The 15989-nt window shown below is 35.6% G+C and overlaps 1 protein-coding gene across 1 annotated transcript; it reads left to right on the top strand.

Moving 5' to 3' along the window:
• Positions 1-9429: 9429 nt before the first annotated feature.
• cbr1l (carbonyl reductase 1-like) lies at positions 9430-15989 on the top strand. Its single transcript, NM_194379.2, is given in 4 exon segments — positions 9430-10103; positions 10941-11121; positions 11458-11581; positions 15358-15989. Coding segments are annotated over 4 exon segments (834 nt in total). The 5' UTR covers positions 9430-9814; the 3' UTR covers positions 15598-15989.

Genomic DNA, 15989 nt, shown 5'->3' with positions numbered 1-15989 from the left:
GATAATGACCATAACAAGACAAATATTAATAGACAATGTCAGCAGGTAAAGAAGAAGAAAACAAGTAAAATAAACATGTCTGTATGACTTAGAATCTTTTAGTATCATGAGGGACAGTATGACCTGTTATCCATCAGATTATGAAAATTGCTTTTTAATCACGCAGAAATATGATAACCTGCAATAAAAAGCACACAAGACAATTCATTCAAAGCATCTATATCATTGAATGATCAAAGTGAGGATCAAAGTGACAAAAGGGTGAGAAAAGTGTTTATCAACAACCTGGGAACTGGATGTCTTGAGAGCTGAGAATCTTGGTTCTTAAAGCAGTTTATTTTTCAGTTGGGAAATCATCTGAAGAGATTATAAAATATTTTGGGATAATTATAATTAGGTTCTTGAGAACATATGAGTGTTGTTTAATCTAAAAAACCAACAACAAAGATTTAAGATATTTGGTAAAGTTAGAAGGTTAGACTGCTGTCTTCATTGCTGGATTAGGTAAAAAGAAATGGTCAATATGTGTTTACTGTTTAGATTAAAAAGAAAAACAACAAAATCTGTGATAGTGGACTAAATTATCTTTACTGTCAATATCAATATGCTATATCAAAAGATGACATTATATTTTAACTTCAAATTTTTGGCAAGCATCAAACAAAGAAGTCTTAAGGCTACATTTCATTTAAAAAAAAAAAAAGAAATTAGATAATTTCAAACCAAATCTGGCCACAATGAAGTTTTTTTTATTTGTTTCAGCAGTTCGAAATAGCTCACCATAGCAAACTTTTTGGAGCAGTTTGTTTTGTTCCTAAACACCTTTGAGCTTTTATTGTTCTGTGACTATCATACAATCAGTGGGTTTGTTGTGGATTTTCGCCTTCTTTGACGTGCTTCATATTCTCTTAGCTCATAGTCAGACAGGAGAAACACATCCATCACAACAACGTCAAATTAACAACATGAATATGCTGAAGGGTCAAGTAGCAGAGCTCACAACTGTACTATCGCTCGGGGAAAGACTCGAAACAACGTTTTTTGTACACACCAGCCAAGAAGCAGTACCCTGTTGTGGCACATCTAATAGTTCTAAACATTGTTCCATTCTGTGTCTGTACAAATATAAGCAGTGGCACTTTTGGCTGCTTGCTAGATGTTTATAAAACTGCTATTCTCTTTCAGCCACCATTGTTGTTGTGTTTAGCAGTACTTAGGCAGCACAACACATTTGAAACCCTGCTTACTGCAGCACAGGGGTTTGGAAGTCTCCGCAGCAGTATACCGTTACGAATCCTTTTTGTAAAACTGCTTTTTGCCCTTACATGAAGAACAAAAAAAAAGGATTTTTTTTCTTTTTTTAGGGATCAGGTCAAACAGTTCACTTGAACCATGTTTGAATCCATTTAGTCGATTTCTTGTTCTAGGGTCCCTTTTAGCTTAGCTTAGCTTAATGAATTGAGCCAAATTTGACCATTAGCATTTTGGTTAAAAGATTCAATAAAAAAGTTTTGAAAATAATCTTGAGTCCGCTGTTGGTAGTGCTGTCGCCTCACAGCAAGAAGGTCGCTGGGTCGCTATTTCAAACCTCGGCTCAGTTGGCGTTTCTGTGTGGAGTTTGCATGTTCTCCCTGTCTTCGCGTGGGTTTCCTCCGGGTGCTCCGGTTTCCCCCACAGTCCAAAGACATGCACTTTAGGTGAATTGGGTAAGCTAAATTGTCCGTAGTGTATGAGTGTGTGTGTGTGGATGTTTCCCAGAGATGGGTTGCGGCTGAAAGGGCATCCGCTGCGTAAAAACTTGCTGGATAAGTTGGCAGTTCATTCCACTGTGGCGACCCCGGATTAATAAAGGGACTAAGCCGACAAGAAAATGAATAGACCAATGTTGCTACTATCTATCTATCTATCCTGTTGAGCTCAACCTGCACATTTCATCAACTAAACCATAGTCATTTTCCAACTCATCAACCAAACTATAATCACTCAGGTTCAGGGCCTGAGCATTTTTTTCCCACTTTTTTCCACTACAGTATATCATTACCATAGCAGAGCATATCATATACCAAAAGCAATATATTATGATTCGTGGAATGTGCATTGCATGTGCGTTGCACTTTAATAAATCAGATCAGCAGTGTTGCAGTTAAAGGAGGTCTACATAATGTTTTTAAATTGACATTCAATACTCTTAAAAACATTTGATAAATGTCAAATGGTGTCATCTTAAGTTTTATCTAAAATCATAACGCTGAGCAAAATCTTAGAGCACTTTAACTTTACCTACACTAACAAATAAATGTCCATTTGTTTACATGTTATGCAATACACACTTTGTAAATATGGGTATTTTCTCAAGTTTGTCTCACAGTGTTACACACTGGGATTAATGTGGCCTGAGAGGAGAATAAAAAGATCCAGAGGTCATTAACTATCATGGGCTCGATAATTGCCCCCCCCCCCCCCCCCTTGGGCAATAGTTCTTCAGGTCCCAGATGTGAGAGTTATGGACAGTTTACTGCACTCTTGATGATGTCAACAGCCAGGCCTCAATTTCTGACCTTCCATGATGGTTTTTAGAAAAATGTTGTAAGTGTTTGCTGATATTGGATGCACTGTAAATCTTCACACTTAGTCACAGTCAATTTATTTATTTTGTCATTTAATTTGAGAAACCCTGTTTCAAACTATATTTGACATGTGCTTTTAAAACCTTTTGTACCTTTTAGGTTGTGAATTTGATTAGATTGTGATTTTGCTAACTTTTTCACAATTAATTTTCTGTGTCTGTCAAAAACCTAAGTCTGTAATCAAACCCAATAAAAATATAAATCTTCCCAGAATTCAAATATTCATAGCCTAGCAACTTTTAATTAAGTTTGTAATTTTGTCCTACTCTTCCTGCAAACAAGTTATAAGGTGGGCAACAGTACGGGTATACGTTGTAACATTTTGTGCTTCAAAATGTGCCACACTTTCTATATTGGAGACAGGTCAGGATTGCAGGCAGGCCATCCAGTACCTGTATCCTCTTACTACGCAGCCAGGACTTTGTAATATGTGCAAAATCTGGTTTTGCATTGTCTTGTTGAAATATGCATGGGCGTCCCTGGAAAGGAAGGCAGCATATTTTGCTGCAAGATCTCTTTGTACTTTCTAGCATTAAGGGTGCCATCACAGAAGTAACTTACCTTTGCCAAAGGCAATGACACAACCCCATGCATGACAGACCCTGGCTTTTGGTCTTGTTGCTGGTAAAAGTCTGGATGATCCTTTTCTTCTATTGATTTATCTGACCACAGTACATATTTCCACTGTGATGTACCATTCCAGATGCCTCCGAGCCCAGATAAGTCGATGGCACTTCTGGACACTGTTAACACAGGGCTTCCATTTGGCACAGTACAATTCTTGCATGTGTGGACGTAACTACATATTATGGTACTTGACAAAGATTTGCCAAAGTAGTCCTAATCCCATGTAGTAATATCGCTTATAAATGAATGAGGATTCTTGATGCAGTGCCACCTGAGTGATCGGAGATCATGGTAGTTTAGCTTAGGCTTGTCCCCTTGTCCTTGAGGCACTGAAATTTCTCCAGATTCTTTCTTTGAGGAACATTGTTTTTAAACATTTACAATCTTTTCTCATGTATTTGTTGGCAAACCGGCAGCCCTCGACAAAACCTGTTTTAAAACTCATCATTATTTAAACAAATTACTTAATTACTAGCTCTAAACCGCCCCTGTCCATTTTTTAATAGAATTTGGAACTTTTTGAGCAGATAAAACATGAAATATTTTGTATTCATATTGTCTGCAATGAAATACAAGTCAAAGTACATTTGGAAATCACTGCTTTCATTTTTTTCTTTTCATTTTTCATAATGTCCCAACTTCTGATTTGGGCTTGTAAAATTAATAAATAAATAGGTAAGTCTAGTCTATAACACCATACTTTAAGGTGCATATAATTCCCTTTTCTTTTACAATTTGCTTTGTTCTGTCTGAACAAAGAACTTATCTTCAGTTCAGATACGTCATTTATTTTCTTTTTTTGGCTTAGTCCATTTGTTAATCTGGGGTCGCCACAGCGGAATGAACCACCAATTTAACCAGCATACATTTTACGCAGTGAATGCCCTACCAGCTACAACCGAACTCTGGGAAACATCCATACACACTCATACACTATGGACAATTTAGCCTACCCAATTCTCCTGTACCACATGTTTTTGGACTGTGGGGGAAACCGGAGCACCCACAGGGAAGAACATGCAAACTCCACCCAGCCAAGGCTCGAACCGGCGACTTTCTTGCTGTGAGGCGACAGCACTATCTACTGCGCCACTGCGTCACCTCAGATACTTTAGGTTATACTATTTTTTGTTTTGTACTATTCTGTATTTGTTGTTTGTATCTTGCATAAATAAAAGTAGTTTGTTCCAATAACTTATTGTATAACATCAAATAAAGGCAAAGAGGCTAAGACATTTCAGAAATTATTTTAGTTTTATTTCTGAACATTACATCTGCTATTTTGCTAATATGATGAGTTCTGTGAATGTAGTTGGCATTTAAAACTAAGTACAGCATTTTCTGAGGTAATGTATTAGTATAAACTGTATTAGCATTAGTTACAGTGATAAAAAGTAAACAGAATATAAAATCGAGTGTGTCAACATAAATAATGATAGAGTACTTGAATAAAACTGATTAATTTATATTTAATCGTTTTGCGAAAAAGTGCAAGCATCATAAATCTGGGTGAATATCATCATCTTGGAATTATAAGGTTCTGTCTGCGTTCTAAATGATTTTGAGATATTCAGCCTTAAAGTTTTTGCATTCCATAGCAAATAGTATGTGTAATTTGTTTTTAAAATAAAAAGTCTAAAAATGTAAACAACTTATTAAAAAAAAAACATCCCATAATGTAAGTTGTTATTTAATAAGAATATGTCAATAACTCAATTTTGACAAAAATGTTAGATAGAACCTTATAATTCTAAGGCGACGATGTGCATTTTTAGAGTAGAAATATTTCACACTGTATTGCCAATATCTAGTTTTTGCTCTCACACAATAACAGTTTGATCACACATTAGCAGGCTTTTCTACAAGAACTGATGTCATGAATCCAGCTGATTGAGCACTGGTGGCCTGACAGACACAATAAGGCAGAACATATGGCAGCAGCTAATAGTACAGCTCATTAGGTGTAATTATCATATAAAAAGGTAATTGCTTTACTATTTCCTCATGATGTAGGCTTTGAGTAAACTGGGAGAAAAGATGAATCCACTAATTCTCATGATTAACAGGTCAAACTAAAGTCTAACACACTAACATTACATTTTTTTTAGTCCAAGCAGGGATTCAAAGTCAATATAAGCAATCTTAGCATCAGTGTTTGGGATTTCGTTTAGATTTTAATAAGCTGGGCCTATGGTCTATGAGCAAGGCCTGGAGTTGTTGATTTAGGCCTAGTACATGATCCTCAACTATTTTTGGCAGAATTGCTGACAAAAGTCAAATATTATTAAATATGAACATTATATTACAAAGCTAAAATCATTCCAATATTTTTGTAATTTCAGCAATGTTGAATGCCAAAAACTATAATAAAATATGAAGATAACTATGTATCTTAATGGCTGAATAAAAGGACCAGATACAGTTGCCGTTGAGCCATCTGTGGACATGTTCAATTGCTGTACCTTTGAGAAAAGGTGACAAATGTGAGACTAGGTAAACATGTTAATTAAGGGTCATTATTTCTCAAAATACATCAATTCCCTGGGAGGCAATTTGAAGAAGGCACTGATGAGACTGAAGTACAAGGTCAATAAACTGAGCCCAATGGACAGCATCAAGAGGACAAAATCACACTAGAAGATCATAATGACCTCCCTAAAGAGGGCTGGCTATTGTAATACTATGCAAACAATGCATGCAAACAATGATGCAACCAAACCAGCATTATGTGAAACATTATGAATCATTAACAGTAGAATCTACAATATGTATTTAGAAATAGTACTTTTGCTATTGGTACTTTAACCCTTCAATGCATGAATGCTGCATCATTATGAGATGAGCTCAGATATATTAGCCCACCTGAATTATGAGTCTCCCTGTAAATAGTTTTCCCAATTTCTATGGAAAGACAAATTTTTTCAACACATTTTTAAACATAATGGTTTTAATAATTTCTAATAACTGATTTCTTTTATTTTAGTCATGATAACAAGTAATAGTAAGAGGTAAACTTGGCAAATTAGGATAATTGAGCAAGTTATTGTATAACGATGGTTTGTTGTGTAGCCAATAAAAAAAATAATAGAAAAAAGATTGCTCCCGAGGGCTAATTATACTGATGTTAACATTTTTTTTTTTATTACAAACTGCTTTTGTAGTAGCCGAAATAAAACAATTAAGACTTTCTCCAGACAAAAAAAAATAATGTGAAAAATGAACCATCTTTGGGAAATAATTAAAAAAGAAATAAACATTCACAGGAGGGCAAATTGTTGCTCAGTTTAAATGAGTACACCCCTCACAGGTGTCTCTTTTATATGTTATTTTCTATGAGATGCTTTACAATAACATATTTGACTATATGCATTAAATATAGAAGCAAAGCCAAAACTGAAAAGAATCCAACAAAAAAATAAATAATTAAATGTAGAATTAATAAATGTTAGTTTGAGTTGTGTTTTGGGGAAATATTAAATACATTTTAATAAATGGTAAAAATGGGCGCAGTAGGTAGCATGTTCGCCTCACAGTAAGAAGATCGCTGGGTCAGTTGGCATTTCTGTGAGGAGAAAAAAGATTAGAAAAGAAAATTAATGATTGAATAAATAGTAAAACTAAAAAAGAAAGAGAAAAATGTAGTTTGTATATTTTTTTCCTCAATAACTCATTTAAATTGAAATGTATCATCGTTCATTCTTTGTAATGTGCTCCTGATTGCGTGTCCCCGTCAGCAAACGAGCAGCAGCTTTCTGCACCCTCTGCAAAAGAGTATTGGAGCTCTGGCTAATACCCACATAGACGGCATTACAATAATCTAGCCTAGTTGAGATAAAAATGTGTATAACCCTTTCAAAGTCGCTAAAAGACAAAAAAAGACTTTAGTTAAAATAATTGCCACAACTGGAAAAACCTAGCTTTAATTACTGAGTTAATCTGTTTTTCCAGTTTAAAGTCCCTATCCATAATAACCCCCAGATTTTTTACATTAGGTTTTACAAAAAGATTTAACACACCGAGATCCAAACAATCCTGAGTTCCCCCGGACCCAAATACCACCGCTTCTGTCTTTTCTTCATTGCACATAAAAATTTTTTAGTGAGATTTAACCAAGATTTAATGTCTATAAGATAGTCCAACAATGGTGTAATGGACCCAGCATATTTAGTTTAAGATAACTGAGCCTTCTAATACTTTTTCTTTTTGCTGTCAAGAATTTTTTCATCATTTTTATTGTTTGTAGTATTCTGTAATTTGTTACAACCTAAAACATTTGTGAAATACAACGCTTCGACCAAAAGGAAAATATTTACATATAATCAAACTAATGCATATTGTTAAAAATATACACAAACAACTGATATTTGCAGTATATTTTTGATGCAACAAGTTACTGTACATGTCATAAAGATGTCACTAATTTACATTAGAGGACATCAGAATTTATTCTTAATTTTTGTACAATAAAATATTAGCATCAACACATATATTATACTATCCGAGTATGATGAGTTAAAGATAATTTTAATGATATTAAATAAATCTGAATGTCCATACAAGGGTAAATCTGGTCAGATCTATAGTGGGTGTTCATTTTTTTGTTTAATATTCTCTTTAGGTCTATTAAATAATAAGCAAAACATACAAAAGTAATTGGACTTACAAAAAACGTGTTACAGAGTATGCTTAGAGGGCGCCATAGTGGCACAGTCGGTAGCACAATCGCCTCACTCAAGGTCACTGGTTTGAGCCTTAGCTGAGTCAGTTGACATTTCTGTGTGGAGTTTGCATGTTCTCCTCCAGTTGGCATGGGTTTCTTCCAGGTGCTCCGGCTTCTCCCACAAGTCCAAAGACATGCGGTGCAAGTGAATTGGGTAAGCTAAATTGGCCATAGTATATGTGTGTGTATATGTGGGTTGCGGCTGGAAAGGCATCTGTTAAGTGAAACATATGCTGCATAAGTTGGTGGTTCATTCCAATGTGGCGATTCCAGATAAATAAAGGGACTAAGCAGAAAAGAAAATGAATGAAGGAAAAAATGAATAATTTGTTTAGTGAATTAAAAAACAGCTCCACCTGCTGCCCATATGCATATTTGTCATATGCAAAGCCATAACATAATTTGAACAGCAGATGGCAGCAAATAATGTCAAATCCTTAAATTACAATAAAACAAGCCAGATTTCGCAGTTTGAACATTTAATCTAAAAAACTGCACTAGTATCCAATTTGATACATTCACTTCAGCTTCGTCTCGTATATTGCTGTACATAACATATGTATATTCATGTTTCATTTAATTTTAAAGCCTCTTACATAGTATAACAAAATTAAGTTTACTTTGGTTTTTTTTTTTTTTGTAATATTCTTTCACCAAAAACACATTTCACTAAAATAAAAATTTCTAATTCTTAATTGTTTCTGACAAACCAATTTCTAAAACACAAGATTTTATTTTAGTTATTACTGCCGCCAATTTCAGACAGGGGCAACACGGTGGCTCAGTGGTTAGCACTGTTGCCTCACAGCAAGAAGTTTGTTGGTTTGAGTCCTGGCTGGGCCAGTTGGCAATTCTTCCCACACAGTCCAAAAAGATGTGGTATAGGTGAATTGGATGAACTAAACTTAAATGTGTTTCCCGGTACTGGGTTGTAACTGGAAGGGGTATACCCGCTGCATGTGTGACACATATGCCGGAATTGTTGGCTGTTCATTCCGCCCTGATAAATAAGTGGCTAATTAATGAATGTGGAAAATAAGTGGAAAATTAATGAATGTCCAGAGTGCCAGATTGTCTTGTATAGTTATGTCTATAGTTAAGAAGTTAGTAATAATACCTTCAGTATCCTATATATGCATGTTAGGTTTTTTTTTTTAAATAGCTTTTATGTCCAGTATTGCGTGTGCATTTATGTTGCACCGTGTTGTCCTGTGAGAAACAACTTGTTCTCTCTATGTTGACACATAAGCGGAATAACAATAAAGCTTGATTTGACTTGCTTTTATTTTAGAGCATGAGCAGTGCAGCGAAAACAGATTCTGCTCTGAAATTGATGTGCATCTATGAGTGAATATACTATCCCCTTTTTAAAAAGGTTAAACGATTTAATAATAAACTACGATTGAATGAAAAAGCGGCTTGCCATAAACAAGACGCTTCTCATCCCAAACACTCTGGCCTCTGAACAGTAATCGTTCCTATCAAGAGATTAAAAAGGCAGGACCGCTCGAGTTTGAAATGTTTCGTTCATTCGTTGGGATAATGCATTATTTTAAATGTCTCATGAAATATAACTGCATAACAGTTTTATAATATTTGATTTTATCATTTAACCGATGAATAAATAGGCTACAATTCTGTAACATTACGTGTGCATTTAAATAAGCGGCGGACAATAGAAACCATCTTTGAGTAAAGGTTAACGATAGCAAAAGTAAGCATGACTTTGCACTTTATTTTCCAATCAGCTTCAGAGGAGGGCATTTCTCTCCAACACCACCAGAGTGCAGGTTCTCTTTCGTTACTCAAGTCGCGACTCGGTATAACGTTGAAATCCAACATGTCCAAAAAAGTAGCTGTGGTTACAGGGGCAAATAAAGGCATCGGACTGGCGATTGTTAAAGGCTTATGCAAAGCAGGTTTCACCGGAGATATTCTTCTCACTGCTCGAAATGAGAAACTTGGACAAGAGGCTATTGCTGGACTGCAGTCTGAGGGATTCAAAAACGTAGTCTTCCATCAACTTGATATATGTGACCAAGGAAGCTGCATGAAACTCAAAAAGTTCCTGGAGGAAAAGTACGGAGGACTGGATGTTCTTATCAACAACGCGGGGATTGCTTTTAAAAGTTAGTTTGCAATGTTATGTTATTCATTGTATACGAACATTAAGTTAAAATCACACGCTGCTCCCATCGAGATGCCAATTGTTTCTCTGACATGCGCATGCAAGGCCAACGCGCAAGTCAAAAAAAAGTTTTTAAAAAGTAATTTAGACAGCCTACATATGGTTTTTATGTAATAAAGCAGTGTGAAATATACATGATTTATGATGCACAATTGTTATTGTTAATCAATCATGTTTCTTTCTGTTCTTCGATGCAAAAATGTATCCACGCTCCCTCAAGCCATGTTCTTTCTGATTACCTGCTTACTAGCTTGAAGGCAGAATAACCTGTCGCTCACACGAGATATTTAATAGCTATAGCAAACGACAACAATCAACTCAAACTAAATCAATCAAACCGAATGTATTTTGTTTGTTCGTTTTTGTGCAAGAGGCCATGTCTCATGGATTTATGTCACAACATAAGACTACCACAACTTCTGTTTTTGTTTCAGATTTTGCTTAACATTGCAACTTTTACTGACCAGAATAGTATTTAAGCTCAAACAAAAATAGATGAATTAATTTGGATTGTGTAAATGGCCTGTTAGGGTTTATGTTAGACCTCAGACACACTAAACAGTGTTCGAATCTTAATTGAAAGCAGACATAAGAACAGTTTTGACTGATAATTCACAATCCTCTGAATGCATTCACTATATTATTTAGCCAGACCATGAGGTCACACACATATGGGTTGTAGTAACAGTTCCTCAGTGGCAGATGCGTTGTCAGAAACATAGGAAACTTAAACTAAACTAGAGACATTCAATACTTCGAAATGCTCTTCTTTTTCTAGATGCAGCAACAGAGCCTTTTGGAGAACAGGCTGAGGTGACCATGCGCACCAACTTCTGGGGAACGCTGTGGGCTTGTCATGCTCTTCTGCCGATACTACGAGCCAATGCACGAGTGGTCAATGTGTCCAGCTTTGTCAGCAAGAAGTCCCTTGATCAGTGCAGTGCTGAACTACAGGCAAAGTGAGTACAATAAGTGACCTGTCTAATTTAAAGGATAGTCCATTAAAAAATTAAAATCTTGTCATCATTTACTCACCCTGCACTTGCTTCAAACCTTTTTGTTTCTCTCTTCTATTTAGCACCACTGAAAATATTTTCTAAGAATGTTAATAATTGGAAGCCATTGGCTTTTTATGAATGTCTGTAGCTGTTGACTTCAAACATTCTTCAAATCATCTTCTTTTGCATTTAACAGAATAAAAAAAATTACAAAGTTTTATTTGCTCTTGGTGGAGTTTACTTTTCTTTAAAAGCACATTGAGTATTAATTTTTCATTTATATTTACCTTTGAAAAGATTCAGGAACAAAGACCTGTCAGAGGAGGAATTGTGTCTGCTGATGGGAGAGTTTGTTCAGGATGCACAAGCTGGAGATCATTCAGCTAAGGGCTGGCCAAACACTGCTTATGGTACCACAAAGGTAACAAACATCCATATTTGGCAAGTCACCTATGTTTCTATCGTGCTTTATAACGTCAGCTGTGTTTATTCAGTTCACTTCTGCTGCACGATATTTAGATTGATTTTGATGATTTTATTGGTAACAATATATTTAAAACAATACAAAATAACAGAATTGAAAGCGCCGATGAAAACAATAAAACAAAAGTAAAAATTAAATAAACAACACTGTGTTTTTTGGTGGAGTCTAACAGTATTGTGATAAAGAAATTCAATAATAAAATAACAGTGTCTTTATCGTATAAATATAAACACCCAATTAATGAAATCTAAATAACTTGATAATGTCTTGTGTCCAAACGGTTTAATTTACTAGAATAATTAACTTAATTAACTATCTCTTGAGTTCCTGCGTTGTGACTATTGCAGATTCGCACATTGCAATATCAATGCTGAAATGATATATTGTTCAGCCCTTACTAAAACCCTCAGTTTGGTACATGAAATAAGAAGTTCCATATGTCATAGGCAGAGAAGTAGTTTAGTTTCTCTGAAATGGGGCAAAATTAACCAGGAAACTTTGTCACAAAAAAAGATTCCATTTTAGGCCTTAAAGACAAGTTCATCCAAGACTGCAATGTATGTTATTGTTTAATCATGCTTCACTTGTACCAAACCTGCTTGACTTTTTCTTTTGTTGAACACAAATGAAGATATTTTAATGAAATGTTTTTCCTGCTATGGGAGTTGACATGTTAACAGGTTTTTAGCTTTCTTTGAAATCTTCTTTTGTTTTCAACAGAAGAAAAAAGATCTTATCAAATTTTGGAATAAATCAGTTTAACCGATGTCTTCTGAAGACATTCTCTTTTGTATGATCAACAGATTTCATGGTGGAATATAAAAAATGTTTAGAAAACATAAAAAGAAGCTGTACCTACTTAATGCGTGAGAGCAAATCTCACTGGTTCATGTGAAAGTGCAAATATGCTGCATGACATACAGGAATAAATTTCAATGGTTTTTCAAAAGCCAGGATAGCCTGCTTGTGCTTTAATTGCTAAAAAATTATGGAAAAAAATCACCAGATATAAAAACTAATTCAGCTATAATGTGGCTGGCTATACAGAAGATAACACAGCCAATATCAACCCAGAATCACTGGAAAAATTGGAGTTGGACAATGAAACTGAAATGCTTGGTTATAGACTATACAATAAATCGTTAGTATGGGCTAGGGCCTTCTTTTGCGTAACAACAGGATGTTAAAAAGACAGTGAAATACTCCTTGGTAGCAGAGGAGTTGAGATGCACATTAAATTGTGCTGAGTTGGGCAGATGTGGTTTTATGTTTTTTGGACACAATGCGGGTTAGACCCGGACATTTCTTTCAGCTTCCTCTTGCATCCACGGTTACTCATGTTAGACGAGGTTCATCTTTCTTGGTGATATGCTAAGATTACCCTGGATACCATGGCTCTTGATACATCACAAAGACTCAAAGACTTGCTGCCTTGGTCACAGATGCGCCAGCAAGACGCTCACCAACCATTTGTTTTCTTTTGAACTCTGACTTGTCACCCGTGCAATATTTTGAGCAAAACTGGGCTATTATGCTGCGAATTAAACCTTCACACTCAGCTCTTAGTGATGGAATATTACTCGTGTTGTTTTGAATGGGGGAAAAGCGAAAAATTTAATCTGGCCACTCAATCGAAGAAAGCTCAGACCAGACCAGCGCGTATTTATGAGTTTCGGCAGCTCTGTTATTATGAAACCTCTTGGGTGACCCAATGCTCTGGAATCTCAGTGAAGACTTGCTTCACAGACATGAAGCATATCACCATATAGAAACCATAGTTTTTCTATAACTGCATTTTATAATTTATACCTGTATCCTGCACTTGCTGCTATTGTACTGCTGGTTAGACCTAAACTGCATTTTGTTGCCTTGTACTTGTACATGTGTAATGACAAAGTTGAATCTAATCTAATGAGAAATATATTTTCATAAAGCTTGAAATCTCTACATTTAAACAAACCAAATAAACGTGGAAATACATTTTCTCTGGTTTTGTAATGCAAACAAATGCAAGGTAACTTTTGTTCTGTCTGATTCTTGAATTCCCACCTCTGCCCTTCAAAATCAAATCTCGCCCACAGACATGTAAAGAAAGAGGTTGTTGTCATTTTGGAAGGAAATTTGCCATCCAGATTAAGTTGTAAATTACATAAGAAGTGGCATTATTAAGAAAATGATATTGTGTAACACAAGTTGATTCTTCTGGTACTTATAGCTTGGCATACAGGATGGCGTATGATTGCGTCCTTTAGAAACGTCCATGAATGAGGCTGGTGTCTTAATTTAATTCCCTTTGAGTGTGCATGTGCATTAGCTTAGACCTACCTAAAAAAAAAAAAAGAAAAAAAAACTTTTTTGTCCTGATTTTTAAAGATTTGAAACAAAATTTTGTTGAATAACAGTTGTTACATTTTACTGATGCTGCCAAATATGAAATTAATCATAAGCTTAGCTAACAGTTTTGGAGAATTTGATGTCTCCCTAATCAAAGAGATAGGAGCCTACACTTGTCTATCCCAGAAACAAATCAAAGATGGGGACAAAGTGAAATTAATTGCCATATAGGGACTTTGCTTCTCTACACTCTTGTAAAATTTCAATTCAATTCATGTTTATTTCTATAGCGCTTTTGCAATGTAAATTGTGTCAAAGCAGCTTAACATAGAAGATTAGAGTAAATTGAAACTGTGTCAGTCCAGTTTTAAGAGTTGAATTTTAGTTTAGTTCAGTGTGGTATAAAAATCACTAATGAAAGTCTAAACACTGAAGAACAAATCCATCAGTGCGCAGCTCCACAAGTCCCAACCCAAGCAAGCCAGTGGTGAGGAGCAAAACTTCACCAATTGATGAAAGTTAAGGAAAAATAAACTTGAGAGAAAGCAGGCTCAGTTGGGCACAACCATTTCTCCTCTGGCCAAACTTCCTGTTAAGAGCTGCAGTCTAGGTGCTGGAGGCTGGTTTCAAAAGCCAATGTATAGTGTTTTTAAAAGCCAATGTAAGGCATAAGTACACTGTGATCACAGTTTTTCCTTGATTTTACACTGCTTTCATCTCTTTTGTGGAACCGTGCTTCACACAAACCCCCAGTGCTCTGCATCACAAGTACCTCATTATACCAAGTGAGTTATCAAGGAAACTGACCACACCAGGAAAGTTGTCCATATGGAGATAAGGTGAGGGAAACTTATTTGATTTATAAATCATAGACACAGATGAGGTGTTTATATTTGGTATTATATTGTTGACTATATTAGATTGGTGATAAGTCAGTATTTATTTGTTGTTGCGCAATGAACTGCAAGAAAATAATCCTTAATTTGTTGGTAATATGTCCTTGTAAATATTATTAGTGTGAAAAGGAAGGAGGTTGTTGGCATCATACGGCCCCATACTGTTCATTTTACATAAAAAATGCAGTCAAACATGTGTTAAAGTACTTTTTTTTGCAGTTTCACAGAAAAGATGGCAGACAAATGTATTTCTAATGAGCCTGTGTTGGTCGTTATCCTACTCAATTTAGTTCAGATTTTGTTTTGATCGTGTCAGAGTAATCTAAACACATACTGACACTGTAAAAAGTGTCTAATCCTGACTTGTTCCTGAAATACTGAAGAGAATGTTTTGCTGGATACCGTGTTTTTCATAAACAGACTGAGACTAAATCTGGCAGATAAGGAATTTGTCTTCACCACATTTGTTGTGTTTGTTTTTAGATTGGTGTGACTGTGCTTTCAAGAATCCAGGCACGAGTTCTTAATGAGACGAGGCCAGGTGATGGGATTCTATTGAACGCTTGCTGTCCAGGATGGGTGCGCACAGACATGGCTGGACCAAAGGCCCCCAAAAGTCCAGAAGAAGGAGCAGAAACTCCAGTTTATCTGGCCATGTTGCCTGAGGGAGCCAAAGAGCCGCATGGACAGCTAGTGTGGGACAAGACTGTGCAGGAATGGTAGACGGAAGAAAACAGCCGTCATCAGTTCATTCCATCTCAAAAATTCCATGATTACATCTAAAAATAACTGACCTTTTCTAAATATACTGCTACATTAAAATACCTAAAAACATTCTGACGTACACTCTCTCTCCACTGTCTTCATTAAAGTACCTTATGAGTTTTACTTATCTGATTATCAGTGTCTGTTCAGTTTCTGGGGTCATTTTGTTTATCTCCGTAAGATAAACAGAAGATAAGGAGAATTCGGCCTCAAATCCTCCTTTCACAGATTGTGCTTTATTATCTGCACAAACTGAAATCTCTATACATTCCTATTTTGTGAACTTAATGGCTAAACATTTTTGAACTATATATCACTTATATTTAACTATTAAAGTGATTTGTGGCAAA

This window comes from Danio rerio, chromosome 21 (genome assembly GCF_049306965.1).
Source record: "Danio rerio strain Tuebingen ecotype United States chromosome 21, GRCz12tu, whole genome shotgun sequence".
Classification (NCBI taxonomy): domain Eukaryota; kingdom Metazoa; phylum Chordata; class Actinopteri; order Cypriniformes; family Danionidae; genus Danio; species Danio rerio.
The sequence above is the reverse complement of the archived record's forward strand: the minus strand, read 5'-3'. Positions and strand labels throughout refer to the sequence as shown.